This window comes from Stegostoma tigrinum, chromosome 2 (assembly GCF_030684315.1).
Source record: "Stegostoma tigrinum isolate sSteTig4 chromosome 2, sSteTig4.hap1, whole genome shotgun sequence".
Taxonomy (NCBI): Eukaryota; Metazoa; Chordata; class Chondrichthyes; order Orectolobiformes; family Stegostomatidae; genus Stegostoma; species Stegostoma tigrinum.
This window is the reverse complement of record NC_081355.1, coordinates 123,826,572-123,840,738: the sequence shown is the minus strand read 5'-3', so window position 1 is coordinate 123,840,738 and position 14,167 is coordinate 123,826,572. Positions and strand designations below refer to the sequence as shown.

General features: G+C 40.6%; 1 protein-coding gene across 1 annotated transcript; it reads right to left on the bottom strand.

Moving 5' to 3' along the window:
* Positions 1–1,679: 1,679 nt before the first annotated feature.
* Positions 1,680–13,836, bottom strand: LOC125466484 (patched domain-containing protein 3-like). Its single transcript, XM_048561010.2, has 4 exons — positions 12,862–13,836; positions 9,757–9,878; positions 9,511–9,656; positions 1,680–4,978 (listed from the first exon to the last, which is right to left on the bottom strand). The coding sequence occupies exons 1-4, from the start codon at positions 13,579–13,581 to the stop codon at positions 3,210–3,212; spliced, it is 2,757 nt and encodes a 918-aa protein (XP_048416967.2). The 5' UTR covers positions 13,582–13,836; the 3' UTR covers positions 1,680–3,209.
* Between the last annotated feature and the right edge of the window lie 331 nt (positions 13,837–14,167).

Genomic DNA, 14,167 nt, shown 5'->3' with positions numbered 1-14,167 from the left:
GTTAATTGTGCCATGCATTGCCAGGCTGTGACCATCTTCAGTTCGAGACATGTAACAATCCACTCCTTGACATCAATAGTGTTATCATCACTAAAACCCCACTATCAACATCCTTGGGACCTCCATTGACCAGAAACTGAACTAGACTTGCCACATAAACACAGTGGCTGCAACAGCAGGTCACAGCGTAGGAATACTGCAGTGAGTAACTCACCTCCTGACTCCCCAAAGCCTGACAGGAGGTGAGACTTCAAAGCCCGTCCACCATCTATATGTCAGCAGTGTGATGGAATACTCCCCATTTATCTAGAACAGTGCAGCCTAACAACACCCAAGAAACATGACAACATCCAGGACAAAGTCTCCGCTGGATTGGCAACACATCCACAAGCCTCCACTCCTTCCACCACCAATGACCCATAGCTGCAGTGTGTGCTATCTTCACTGCAGATATTCACCCAAGCTCCTGAGACAGCATCTTCCAAACCATGACCACTTCCATCTAGAATGACAAGGGCAGAAGATAAATGGCAATACTATCAACTGAAAGTTCCCCTCCAAGCCACTCACCATCCTGACTTGGAAATATATCACTGTTCCTTCATTGTCGCTGATTAAAAATCTGGAATTCCCTCTCGAAGACATTGTGGTCAACTTACAGCACGTGGTCTACAGCAATTCAAGAAGGTAGCCCATCAGTACCTTGTCAAGGATTACTAGGGATGGGATGGGCAATAAATACTGGTCCAGCCAGTGAGGCAAATGCCATACGAGAATAAAAAAATGGACGTTAATCGATTTAATGAATAGACAAAATGCGGCATAAGAGATAACAAAGTGTGAAGCTGGATGAACACAGCAGGCCAAGCAGCATCTCAGGAGTACAAAAACTGACGTTTCGGGCCTAGAAGGCTCTAGGCCCGAAACGTCAGCTTTTGTGCTCCTGAGATGCTGCTGGGCCTGCTGTGTTCATTCAGCTTCACTCTTTGTTATCTTCGATTCTCCAGCATCTGCAGTTCCCATTATCACACAAAATGTGGCAGATGGATTTCAAGGCAACCTATTGTGAAAACATCCACTTTGGACCGCAAGATATATCAGAATACTTACTAAACTATGTAAAGCTAGAAGCAGTGGTGGTCCAAAGATACTTAGAGGCCCTGATAAATAAATAATTAAAATATCACAAATAGGTACAACAATAATCACAAAGGCTAATGGATTATTGACTTTTGTATCCAAATGACTAAAATGCAAAGATTTAGAAGTCAAGTTGCTACTCTATAAAAGCTGGAATACTGTGAGCACTCCTGGACACCAAAATAGTGTTGGAGGGAGTGTTGCATAGATCTTTTACATTAACAGCTGGATTAATGCTGAATTGAATTCATATTACCATGCAACATAATTGTAAAAGATAGCAATGAAAACCTTTGAATTATATAAAGTTAGACAACAAATAAATATATATTGCAGTATTGGTGAGTATAACGTGTTTTCATTTGGTAAATTACGTTATTTAAAAAGTTGTAACACAATAAATTGTAAAACTCAGAAATAAGTATTCAACGAGTGGAATGACTATTTTAAGCATTTCTATAAAATTATTCTGTGCACTCTAACATGAACAAAACTGATTTTTGCTTATTAGAAATCATAAAAGCCCCATGATGCCCAGGTTTTCACTTTATTGTAAATTATTTAAAAAAAGAACACATCATCTGGTAGAAATTATAAGTGAAATATCTTCTCTGATAAAAATTATGTTGTAAAATGTTTTGAAGTATTCAACAAAGTGTTTTTCAAAAGCTGTAACATTCCAGTGCAACATTAAAAGATGTGTGCCCAAGGTATAATGTGCTAATTTCACTACCCCAGCAAGAAAAGAGTCTCACTGATATCAGGCAAATATCTAATTGAGTCTACTGATAGATGACGTTCTACTCAAATGTAAAGTAGGAGAATTATTCCTTGTTACTTGACACAGACAGCTTCTAGAATTCTATAAATCATCACATAAAATTTATAAAGATATTTTGCTTTGACATCCGACAACGCAATAAATGTCTCCATGCTCAACACTTGTTGATTAATTGTGTTGTAGGATGAATAATTTCATCACACATCTTAAGGTGTTGACAAATAAATATTAATATTTTCATCTGAAGTTCAATTTCTGGTCGCTTAACCACATCAGTATGCTATTACTTTGTCAAGGATCCATAACTGCATGGCAGATACATCCAGGGAAAAAAACAACTTGTATTTGAATACTGCCATACCACATGCTCAATACAGCCATTGAATTGCACTTGAACTTATGCTGTTGTCATGAAAGCCGACAATCCTATGTGGATAAATGATGTTCCAAATTGACTTTTCTGCCCCTGAATTTTAATGTTTTGATAAATTCACCTCATCAAGAAGAAGAAAAATATAAGAATAAAAACAAAGAACAGAGAGAAAGAACATTAATAAGGAAAGAGAAATGAAACAGAAAAGGGACAAAATAAACATATTTCACAGCAAAACTCAAAGTACCACAAATAAACATTGCATTTAATTATTGGAATGTGTCTGCTAAAACCATGGAGAGAAACTCTTTACAAGTTCCCGGTATGGTCCTATCCATTATTGCATGGCATTTCTGGTTAAAATGTCATCAAAACATCCTAGAGAACTATGGAAAATCTGGAATAAAAACAGAAAGTGCTGGAACAGCCAATAAGGTCAGGCAATATCTGTGGAGACAGAACAGTGTTTCACATGTAATATGGCTCTTCTTTGGAGGTGAACAGTGGAAGAAATGTGATGGATTTTATCCTGGAGAAAAGTGGGCAGGGTCAGGTAGAATGAAAGGGAAGGTCAGTGATTGTATACAGGGCGTGGGAGAAATTAAACAACAAAGATGTCAAGGGTCAGAAGGTTCAGAGAGTACTAATGGTTCTAGTGAATAAAGATTGATCCAGGGCGGGACAGAAATGTCTGTGTGAGAAAAAGGGGGTGAATTAGAATGACAGGCCGCTGAAGGTTGGGGTCATGCTCATGAACTGCCCAGTGGTGTTCTGCAAAGTACTCACCAAGTTCATGTTTGATCTCCCCGGTGTTGAGGAACTCACATTGTGTGCAGCAAATACAGTCAGCTAAATTGAAAGAAGTTTAGGAAGATTGTTGCTTCAAACGGAAGGGATGTTGGGGGCCTTGGGAAGTCAGGACAGGTGATCCAAAAGGGTGGGTGTTACATTCACGCGATTACAAGGGACGGTGCGAGGAAGGGGAAAGCTGTTGGAGGCATTTGAAACAAAGAAACCAGGACAATCGCGACTCAGCTCTCCTGAAATGCTTTTAAGTGGATTTGTATAACTTGTCTCATTCTGTTCAATTGCCTTATTGGAATGGATATGGTTGCCCGGCAGGTGAGACATCTTATCTGATTTTGCACTGCTTGACTTTTCACAGCTTGCACTAAATGTCAGAAACACAGGCAGAAATATAAGACCATGAACAGCCCCAAATGTTATGACAAGAAACATGATTTTAAAAAATGTCCTAAATATGTAACTTGCTGCAGCAGCCAATACAACCACACCCAGTATGGTTGAAAGGGCTCCCTGGATGATGGGATATCCAAGGCTATATAATGCATCAACACTTCGCTCATTTGCACTTTTGCTGTCACTGGACACAAATGCATACGAAATATGAGCTGAAAAGTCCACAGAAAAACCAATACAAATGACCAGATTAATCATTGATATAGAATCTAAATTGACACTCCAAAAAGCCATAAAACCAGCAACACCCACTAAAACTGATGCAGTGGAAAGTGTTACCCATACAGAGCAAATTAGGTTAGGTATTAAAAATAGTGCAACGATCAGCATTACACCAGCAGCGACAACTACATTCTGTATTGTGTTGGATACTATAACAAGATATTGATCAAAATAGATAAATGCAGGATGATACACCGACAGAGGGATTTCACATTCCTCTGCAAGCTTTCTTAATTCATTCAGCATGTTTTTCTCAGCAACTGAAGTATTTATATTAATGGTCTGAATGAAAAAGCGAGAAGCATTAATTTGTTGCTTACTTTCTGAAAACCTAATGTCTTGTTTAAATAAAGGAACAACTTGAAACAATATAGATAAATTTCCCATGAATGCAGTTTTCTCCTGTATGTCTATTGACATCTTTTTAGATAGATCAATGTAAACACGAAGCCAAGACTCTGACAAATCAGGATCGACATACGAGCTGTTTTCCAATCTGCCCATGCAGGTTTCAATTTCATCCTGAGCAGTGGAATCCCAATATTCCACGGGTTCAGTGACAGCAACCATAACACGTGGTCCATGTTTTGAGAAATAAGCACTTTGATCATCATAGAATTTAATCACATATGAACCATCAAAGGCAAGATTTCTCAGATCAATTCCCTCTTTGATATTTAAACAGCCATAAATACTGATGGACAAATAACCAATGTATAGGACAACCACAATTGCCTTGGCCCAAATGTTTGTAAGGCATGGACCGTAATATTTCTTAAAGAAGAAATAAATTGGATGTTCTATTTCTGTACCAGTCTCACTATCGTAAGCTCCCCCTACACAACACATTGCATAACATTTAGATTCTTCTGATTTATTATCACTTTCAACTTTTCTAAACGTCAGCCAATGCCTGTTACTGGCTTCTCTCCTCCCATTAAGTGCAAGAACAGCTCCAAAAAATGTAATGTTATAAATGAAGCAAAACAGAACTGTTGTGCCAGTGTAAACACAGAATGACTGCACAGATCGAAAAGGTGTCATAATGCCAATATAAAAGGCCAAAACATCAGTTAGAGTGGTGATTGTAACAGAGACAGCTGCTTCAGCATATGTGTCCGCAAGGCGATCTTCAACTTTATCTGTGACCTTGGTCTTTTGCCAGCTGGCAAGCATAACAAACATATCATCTACGCCAATACCTAGAGAAATGAGAGAAGGTGAATTAGTATACCATTGATTATCAGTCAATAACTACAAATATAGGTGTTTAAAATTCAACATTCTCATCAGCATGATGAAGAATCATTACTTATTATCAAACTTTTTAAATTCATTCCATGGGATATGGGCATTGTTTACTAGTTTTAAAAAGACCTACCTCCTTTTGTACTTCATTCCCTTTGAAATAAAAGCCAACTTTCCTACTACCTGCCTTCCCAACTACCTGCTGAACTTGCAAGCTAACATTTTGTAATTTTTTTGTTCATTCACAGAATGTGAGCCTCACTGGCTAGGCCACCATTTCTTGCCTATCCCTCATTGTCCAGAGGGCAGTTGAGCATCATTCCCATTGCTGAGTGTCTAAAGTCATATATAGGCCCAGACCAGAAATGAATGACAGATTCCTTCCCCAAAAGATATTTGTGAAACATATGGTGTTCTGAAACAATTAACAATTGTTTCATCATTGGATCATCATTAGACTCTTACTTCCAGATTTTTATCAAATTCCATTTCACTATTTGAACCCATGCCTCCAAAACTTTACCTGAGTGTTCGGATTAATCGTCTCATGATAATACCACAAAGGCCTTGCCTTGAATTTTTAAATTACATTTCAACAATTCAAAAGAAATTAAAATCCAAATGCTGCAAATAAATGGAGACAGTATGCCAAAGTTGCTATTGTAATTATATTTTCTACCTGATTACAGGGCTAACCTGCAATTTTTCCAATGAATACAGACATAATTCTGCATTATAGTTATAGTCTGTGCCATACAGGAGTGTGATACAAAATGGTTAGCTCATTTGGCTGGCAGATGGTGAATGGTGCCAATTGTGTAAGTTCAATTCCTTCATCAGCTGAAGTTACCATAAAGATCCTGTCTTCTCAAGCCCTTTCGTAGCTTGAAGCATTGTGACACCCAGATTACACTCACCACCAGCTGTCTCTCTGTAATGAAAGAGCAGCCTTGGGTCTATGTGATGTTATCTTTACAGTTAGAACCAGAATAATATCTGTTCAACTTCGATGGTTCCTGCAAGCCTGCCTGATCACATCAAGAGAGTACAGAGCAAGGACATTGTGCAATATACTTCACTACAGACTTAAGAACTTCAACAACTGTTACCAACAGCAAGACTTTCACTCCTCTAAAATATAATGACAGACATGTATGTTTACAGCAGAACACAGAACTGCAGAATAGAATAATGAACGCCTACAGCACAGAAGAACATCATTTGGCCTGACGTGTATGTTCCGGCTCTTGACAAGCATATCTCATGGGGATCCACTTTTTGAATCTGCCTTCACCTCTATAAGCCAGTGTGTTCTAGCAGTGCTGAATTTAGACATAAGCTTAGAACGCTACCTCGCAAGAATTTTTCTTACTATTTCATGTGATGTGAGTGCCATAGGTTTGGCCAGTATTTATTGTCCATCCCTAATTGCACTGGAGACTCCAAATCCAATCGTTATGCTAAACATGACATGTCTTTCACTAAGCCATGCTGACTCTTCCCTTTAATTTTTCAAAGTACACAGCGAAAATCTCTTTATTGATTGATTCTAACATGTTACCCACAACAGACATCAAGCTAACCGGGTTACATTTTCCTGTTTACTGCCTCCTTCCCTTTTTGAATCATATGGTATTTGTTGTTTTCCAATTGGATGAAACATTTTACTAAATTTAGGGAATTTTGGAAAAGGAAGTACAACATCAGATAGTACCTAGTTACCACCCCATTAGCCACAGCTTTTAAGACTCTGTGAAGAAATCCATCTGAACCCAGAGACATGTCGGCCCACAGCTCCATCAGTCTATACCACTTCACTTGCGATTGTAATTTCTTTAAGTTCCTCACTCCCTCCTCCTCCTGATGTACATGTACATGCCTTTTCCTTACGTTTGTTGCTTTCCTTTCCTTCTTTAGTTAACCACTACTGGTGGGGCCTTTCTTAAGAACTTTCCCTTATAGTAGCAGTATGCCTATCCTCAGTATTCTGAAATACCGTTTACAATACATATTAATGACTTGGATAAGTAAAGTGAATGTAATATGGTCAAGTTTGCAAATGACTCAAAAATAGGAGGGATGGCAAGTGGCAAGTCTGCAGATTGATATAGCCAGGGTAAGTGAGTGGGCAAAAGCTTGGCAGATGGAATTGAATGTTGGAAAATGTGAGGATATGCACTATGCCAGGAAGAATAGAGTAGTTGAATATTATTGAAATGGAAAAAGACTGCAGAAAGCTACAGAACAGTGGATTTGTGACTCTTGGTCAATGTATCACAAAAATCTAGCAGCAAAGTTCAATGGGTAATAGTGAAGGCAAATGTTTTGTTGGTCTTCATTTCAAAAGGAATCAAGTATGTAAGTTGAATGTCCTGGCAGAAGTAAACAAAACACTAGTCAGACCACAACTGGAATAATATGAACAGATTTGATCCCCTTATCTAAGGAACGATATACTAGCACTGAAGTCACTCCAGACACTGTTAACCTCATCAGATGAAGGGTCTAGGCCCGAAACATCAGCTTTTGTGCTCCTGAGATGCTGCTTGGCCTGCTGTGTTCATCCAGCTTCACGCTGTGTTATCTCGGATTCTCCAGCATCTTCAGTTCCCATTATCTCCCATCTGACCCAGGCCCATTTGCCAGCATTTGGCCATATCCCTCTAAACCCTTCCAACTTATGTACCCATTCAGATGCCTTCTCCACCACTTCCTCTGGCAGCTTATTCCAAACATGCATCACCCTCTATGTGAAAAAGTTGTCCCTTAGGTCCCTTTTAAGTCTTAACCCTCTCACCTTAAATCTAAACCCCCGAGTTTTGGATTCCCGCACTCTCAGAAAAAGACCTTGACTGTTCACTCTATTAATGTCCCTCATGATTTTATAAACCTCTACAAAATCACCCCTCAGTCTTCAACACTGCGAAGAGCCCCAGCCTGTTCAGCCTCTCCTTACAGCTCAAACCCTCCAGTCCCAGCAACTTTCCTGTAAATCTTTTCTGCACCCTCTCACGTTTAACAACTTCCTTCTGATAAAATAGTGACCAGAGCTGAAGACTGTATTCCACCTGTGGTGGGAAAATTGTTGGAGTTTATATTCAAGCGTCGGATAACTGAATATCTTGAATTTTTTTTCATTAATCAGGGATAATCAGCATGAATTTATAACAGGTAGGATGTTCCTGAGAAAATTCATTGCTTTTTCGGAAGCGGTGACTAAATTAGTCAAGGGGAGTGTCTATAAATGTTGTTCATATGGAATTCCTGAAGACATTTGATAAAGGCACACATAAGAGACTGTTAACTAAAGTAAAACCCCATGGAATTGATGGCAAATTACAGACATGGTTTGAAATTGGTTGACTGGCAAGCAACAAAAGTGAAGCATAATGGGTAGGAACTCAAATTGGCAGGATGTGGCCTGCAGTGTCTACAGCGATCGGTATTAGGGCCTCAATCGTTCATTAACATTACTTATGAATGACTTGGACAATGGCCTGGAAAGTTACATATCCAAATTTGCCAATGACATAATGTTAGGCTGCATTGTAGCCTGTGAGGATGATAGCACAAAATTACAAAGATACAAACTAGAATAGGTGGATGGACAAACCTTTGGCAAATGGAATTCAATTTGAGGAGGTGTGATGTTGTCAATTTTGGACCAAAGGAAAGATCAGGGTGCTTTCTCAATGATATGAAGTTAAATACAGTGGATGCCCAAGAGACTTGAGCATTCAGATATATCAATTTTTAAAATGTCACAAACAGGTGCAGAAAATAATCCAGAAAGTGAAGGGAATGCTGGCCTTTACATCTAGAGATCTGGAGCACACACATACAAAAGTTATGCTGCAGTTATACACAACTCCCTGTTTAGAACCTATTTGGAGTACTGTGTGCAGATCTAGGTACCACACCTAATGAAGGATATTGGATTTGGAGTAAGTACAATGTAGGTTTACAAGAATGATAGTTGGACATCAGGGGTTAGGTTAAGAGATCAGATTATATAAATTAGGCCTGTTTTCTCTAGAATTTAGAAGGTTAAGACCCAACCTAATTGAAGTCCTCAAGATATTAACAAGAAAAGATAGGGTGGATAAAATTAGACTATTTCCACTAGTTAAGGGTTTGAGTGCTAAGGGATATCATCTGAGAATTACAGCCAGGATGTTCAGGCAAGATGGTAGGCAACACTTCTATACAGAAAAGGTGATACATGTTTGAAACTCCCATCTACAAACAGCAATGGATGTGGGATCAGTTCTTAATTTAGAGTCTCACATGAATGTTTGTTAAGCAAAGGTATTAAGGGATATGGGCCAAAGGCAAATATATGGAATTTTGCCACAGACTAGCCATGATCTCATTGAATGGCAGAACAAGCTCACAGGGTTGAATGGCCTGTTCCTGTTCCTATGGTCCTCTGTAAAATCGTTTGAAATTTGATCAAACTTGTATTTGTAAAGTAAGTATTACTGACCCAGAATCAGAAAAGGTGCGTTGGCGGTATTGATGGCAAATTTCATCCCACAGTATAACAGCAGTCCAAATCCTGATAGTACAGCTAATCCAGCCGATATAACGCCAAGAGCTGCAACCCATACCTTATTTCTGACAGAGTCCAACCTGTAAATAGAGTTAAGAATCTTCTAATACACAACTGATTTTTTCTGTGATGTATTCTATAAAAGCATGTTATAAATAATTATGAAAAAATAAATGTTACCTCATACACGATATGACAGAAAAGAATATTGAAAGAAAATATGTGAAAGAGAACAAAGGAATAATTTTCTTCGAAGTGCCTTCAAATTCTTCTTGTCTTGATATTGATGTGAAATAGGAAACCTGTAATTCAGGAACAAAAGTTAGGAATGATCAGAAACACTGTCATGTTATTTTCAGAAAACAATATCCTGAGCAGCTGCGGTATGTGGGAGCTAGTGGAAGCTGGAACAATCTATGGTAACCACATCTGTAACAAATACTGGCTGTTCAAGGAAATCGGCTCAAAGCTAATGCGCTGGAGTCCGAGCTGCAGACACTGCGACTCATCAGGGAGTGGGAGACATATGGGACACATCATGGTCAGGGACAGTAGGGTGTCACTGTGGATGAGATGGCTACACCAATTCACAATTTAGCTTTGGAGGGTCCTCAACTAGCACTTTTCTCCTGTAGCTAGGCGGTCCTTGCTCCCAGTGAGGTCAAGGGCACAAGCTGCAGGCAGGATGAGTAAATTAACGCTGCACTGTGGTTCAGAGCACCATTCAAATAGGGGGAGAAAAGAGAAATAGAGTAGCAGGAGGAGGTAGCTTTGTTCAGAGAACAGATACTGTTCTCTAGAAACAAAGTCAGAGGGTGCTGAACACTGTGTTCGCGACCTGCTACCATGTTCAAGACATCTCTTTTGGGATGGGGAAGGACATGGAGTGGAAAGGGAAGGATCCACTTGTTGTGTTTGAGGTAGGCATTGATCACAAAGGTTGGCCTTGGAAAAAGGTTCAGCCGTGGGATCATGAGCAGTTTGGGGACAAAATTTCAAAGAAAGTACAAAGATAATAATCTCATGATTATTACTTGATCCAGGTGAACTAGTGGGCTAGGCAAAAAGAGGTGGAGAAGTAACACTGGCAGCGGAATAGAATGATTACAGTTTAGTGATTACAAAGTCAATGAGCTGCTTATAGAATGCAGGCAGTATGGAAAATTGGGTTAATCAGATGGAGAGGAGTGGATATAATTAACTGGAGATTAATTTTGTATTTAACACTGATTCTGCAACTGCCAGGAATTTTTACAGAGAAAAACACACAGTACTGGATTATGTGGTCCAGGCAAATCTGACAAATGATGAATGGCTAAGCCAATTGTTTACCGTAAATATTCACCCACATTCCATGAAATGAAGTGATTGGAGATGACCAGCACAACAAAGTGTGAAGCTGGATGAACACAGCAGGCCAAGCAGCATCTCAGGAGCACAAAAGCTGACGTTTTGGGTCTAGGCCCTTCATCAGAGAGGAGGATGGGGAGAGGGAACTGGAATAAATAGGGAGAGAGGGGGAGGTGGACCAAAGATGGAGAGAAAAGAAGATAGGTGGAGAGGAGAGTATAGGTGGGGAGATAGGGAGGGGATAAGTCAGTCCGGGGAAGACGGATAGGTCAAGGAGGTGGGATGAGGTTAGTAGGTAGGAAATGGAGGTGCGGCTTGAGGTGGGAGGAAGGGGTGGGTGAGAGGAAGAACAGATTAGGGAAGCGGAGACAGGCTGGGCTGGTTTTGGGATGCAGTGGGTGGAGGGGACGAGCTGGGCTGGTTTTGTGATGCAGTGAGGGGAGGGGAAGAACTGGGCTGGTTTTGGGATGCGGTGGGGGAAGGGGAGATTTTGAAGCTTGTGAAGTCCACATTGATACCATTGGGCTGCAGGGTTCCAAAGCGGAATATGAGTTGCTGTTCTTGCAACTTTCGGGTGGCATCATTGTGTCACTGCAGGAGGCCCATGATGGACATGTCGTCAAAAGAATGGGAGGGGGAGTTAAAATGGTTCGTGACTGGGAGGTGCAGTTGTTTATTGCGAACTGAGTGGAGGTGTTCTGCAAAGCGGCCCCCAAGCCTCTGCTTGGTTTCCCTAATGTAGAGGAAGCCACACCGGGTACAATGGATACAGTATACCACATTGGCAAATGTGCAGGTGAACATCTGCTTAATGTGGAAGGTCATCTTGGGCCTGGGATGGGGGTGAGGGAGGAGGTGTGGGGGCAAGTGTAGCACTTCCTGCGGTTGCAGGGGAAGGTGCCGGGTGTGGTGGGGTTGGAGGGGATTGTGGAGAGGACAAGGGAGTCATGGAGAGAGTGGTCTCTCCAGAAGGCAAACAAGGGTGGGGATGGAAAAATGGCTTGGGTGGTGGGGTTGGATTGTAGATGGCGGAAGTGTCGGAGGATGATGCGTTGTATCCGGAGGTTGGTGGGGTGGTATGTGATCATCGGAGATGACCAGCATTTTCAGTTTTCTCCCATTCTGAAGAAGAGTCATACTGGACTCAAAGTGTTAAGTTTGTTACTCTCTCCACAGATACTGCTAAACCTGCTGATTCTCTCAAATACTTGCTACTTTTATTTTAGATTTGTAGCATCAGCAGTAATTCGCTTATATTTGAGATGACCACAGTACCAGGGTGATATACAGTAATGGGGACAAAAGTTTAAAGTTGGAGATGAACTCACATTCACTGGAAGCTCACCAATCAGGGAAATCACGTTGAGAAATCAAATAGCTAAATTGCAAGTCGTGAATTGAACTGATGAAAGCATTCTGGGAAGATACCGTCACCTGTGGTGAGGGAAACATGAATACCCGTCCTTGCTTCATCATTTGAAAAACTTGCCCGGGGCCTTTACAGTCATGCCTTCAGTAATCCTTGGACAGTCTACTGAATGCACCTTCCTGGTACTCCATACAATGAATGGAGCGAACCTGAAAACTTTCTCAGTTTAAGAATTCTCATACTTCTATTTAAATTCGTCAATGGTCTCTTCCTTCTCTGTGTCTGTAACCTCCTCCAGCCCTACAACTCTCTCTCAATCAGCACTTCTAATTCCGGCTGGTCCAGCGTCCCTGAAAATAAATTACTCCTGCATTGCGCGCAGTGTTTTCAGCTGTCCAGCCTCCAAACTGTGGATTTCCTCATTCCCCTTTATTACACTTTTCAAAATTTATCATTGATAGAGTTCCTGGTCAGCCCTCTAATTGCTTCTCATCTTCATCATGTTATTTTTGCTTTATAATGTTTCTGAAAACACTTCCAGAAATAGATGCAGGTGAAAAACTCACCATAATGCTTCTCCCATTCTTCAGTTCGTTTGGAAAAACTTGAAGGAAATTCTTGAGCCACAACAAACTGAGATTTTTATTGTTATCGTTGTCTTCTTGCAAATAATAATCCAGTCTAATCGCCTTTGCTTTTTTGATATAATTTCCATCTAGGTCGACACCTCCAACAGCCAAACCAATAAAAGTCTGATTCATTGTAGGGTAAGAAATCCTTGTGTTGGCTTCTAGACTGTGATTTATAATATTTAAAATTTCATTTCCAAAACACGAGTTTGCCATCCGTGTACAAAGACAAGAATAGCTGCATGTGATACCTTGACTATTGTTGATGCTGAGCTGCTTTACATCGTCATCAAGTGATAAAATCTCTTCAAATGCAGCCGTTGTCAAGATATTGTCACCTTTCGATACAGCAATGAAAGAAGCAAACGTCCCCTCTGTGTAAAGCCTCTGACCGGAGAAGGTTTCTGAATCAGTGGTTGGAAAATGTTTTTTAATGAACTCTCTCTCAGATTTTGCTGGTCCATATATGGGTGTGAATTGCTCCTCGATATCATTGCTTTCATTTGTCGGTAAGAAGTAAAAGCCCGAACCCAGAGCAGCAGAAAGTATCAGAGGAAACGTGAGAAAGTACCAGGCATATTTACTCACGAGGATTCCAAGTTTACGGAAAGCCCGGCAGAGAGGCTTCTCGACGCAATCTGTCTGGCACCGAGTCATGGTTAGAGATACAGCGTGAACCAAACCTGATCCTAAAACTTTCACCTCTGTAAAGTCCAGTGTTTACTAGAAAAAAGGCAACTTTCTAGACATCAGCTGGACGCTGCCGTTTCACTGAGCTGCTGAAATGAAATCACACAGTAAGAACTGCTTATGGGTGCTTCTGATACGTTTGTTTCCGGAACAATTATTACAGATTGCTTTCCGTCCGTTACTTGGAGACGCTCCTGTTTTAGTTGTTAGATGGTCTCGGCTGTTCAGTCAGGGATCAGTAGTTTAATAATTAAGCAAGTCTGTCTCATTACTATTGACGTCTGAAACATTAGGGGAAGGATTCGGTCATGCTATCATGGAATCAAAGGTAGAGGAGGTAAAGTGTGATAGGCTAAGGCTGCAGGGATGGTGAGATGTTAGGCTGATTTTTCAGACTTTGCCAAGGGCGTTGGCTCAAAAATACCATTCATGGGGGAAGTCCAGAACTGTGGCTGAGCAACAGCCCAGAAACAGCCATACACTCCCAGATCAGTACCTACACAGGCCCTAAACCCAACCTCTTCCTCCGTTACATTGACGACTGTATCAGTGC

What these genes read in the sequence shown, in the direction of transcription:
- LOC125466484 (XM_048561010.2), bottom strand. Translation starts at nt 13,581, where the DNA reads ATGACTCGGTGCCAGACAGATTGCGTCGAGAAGCCTCTCTGCCGGGCT. An exon ending in TCTGTCATATCGTGTATGAG is followed by an intron (nt 9,657 to 9,756) that starts GTAACATTTATT and finishes CTCTATTTACAG; the next exon opens with GTTGGACTCTGTCAGAAATA. An exon ending in CGCACCTTTTCTGATTCTGG is followed by an intron (nt 4,979 to 9,510) that starts GTCAGTAATACT and finishes TCATTTCTCTAG; the next exon opens with GTATTGGCGTAGATGATATG.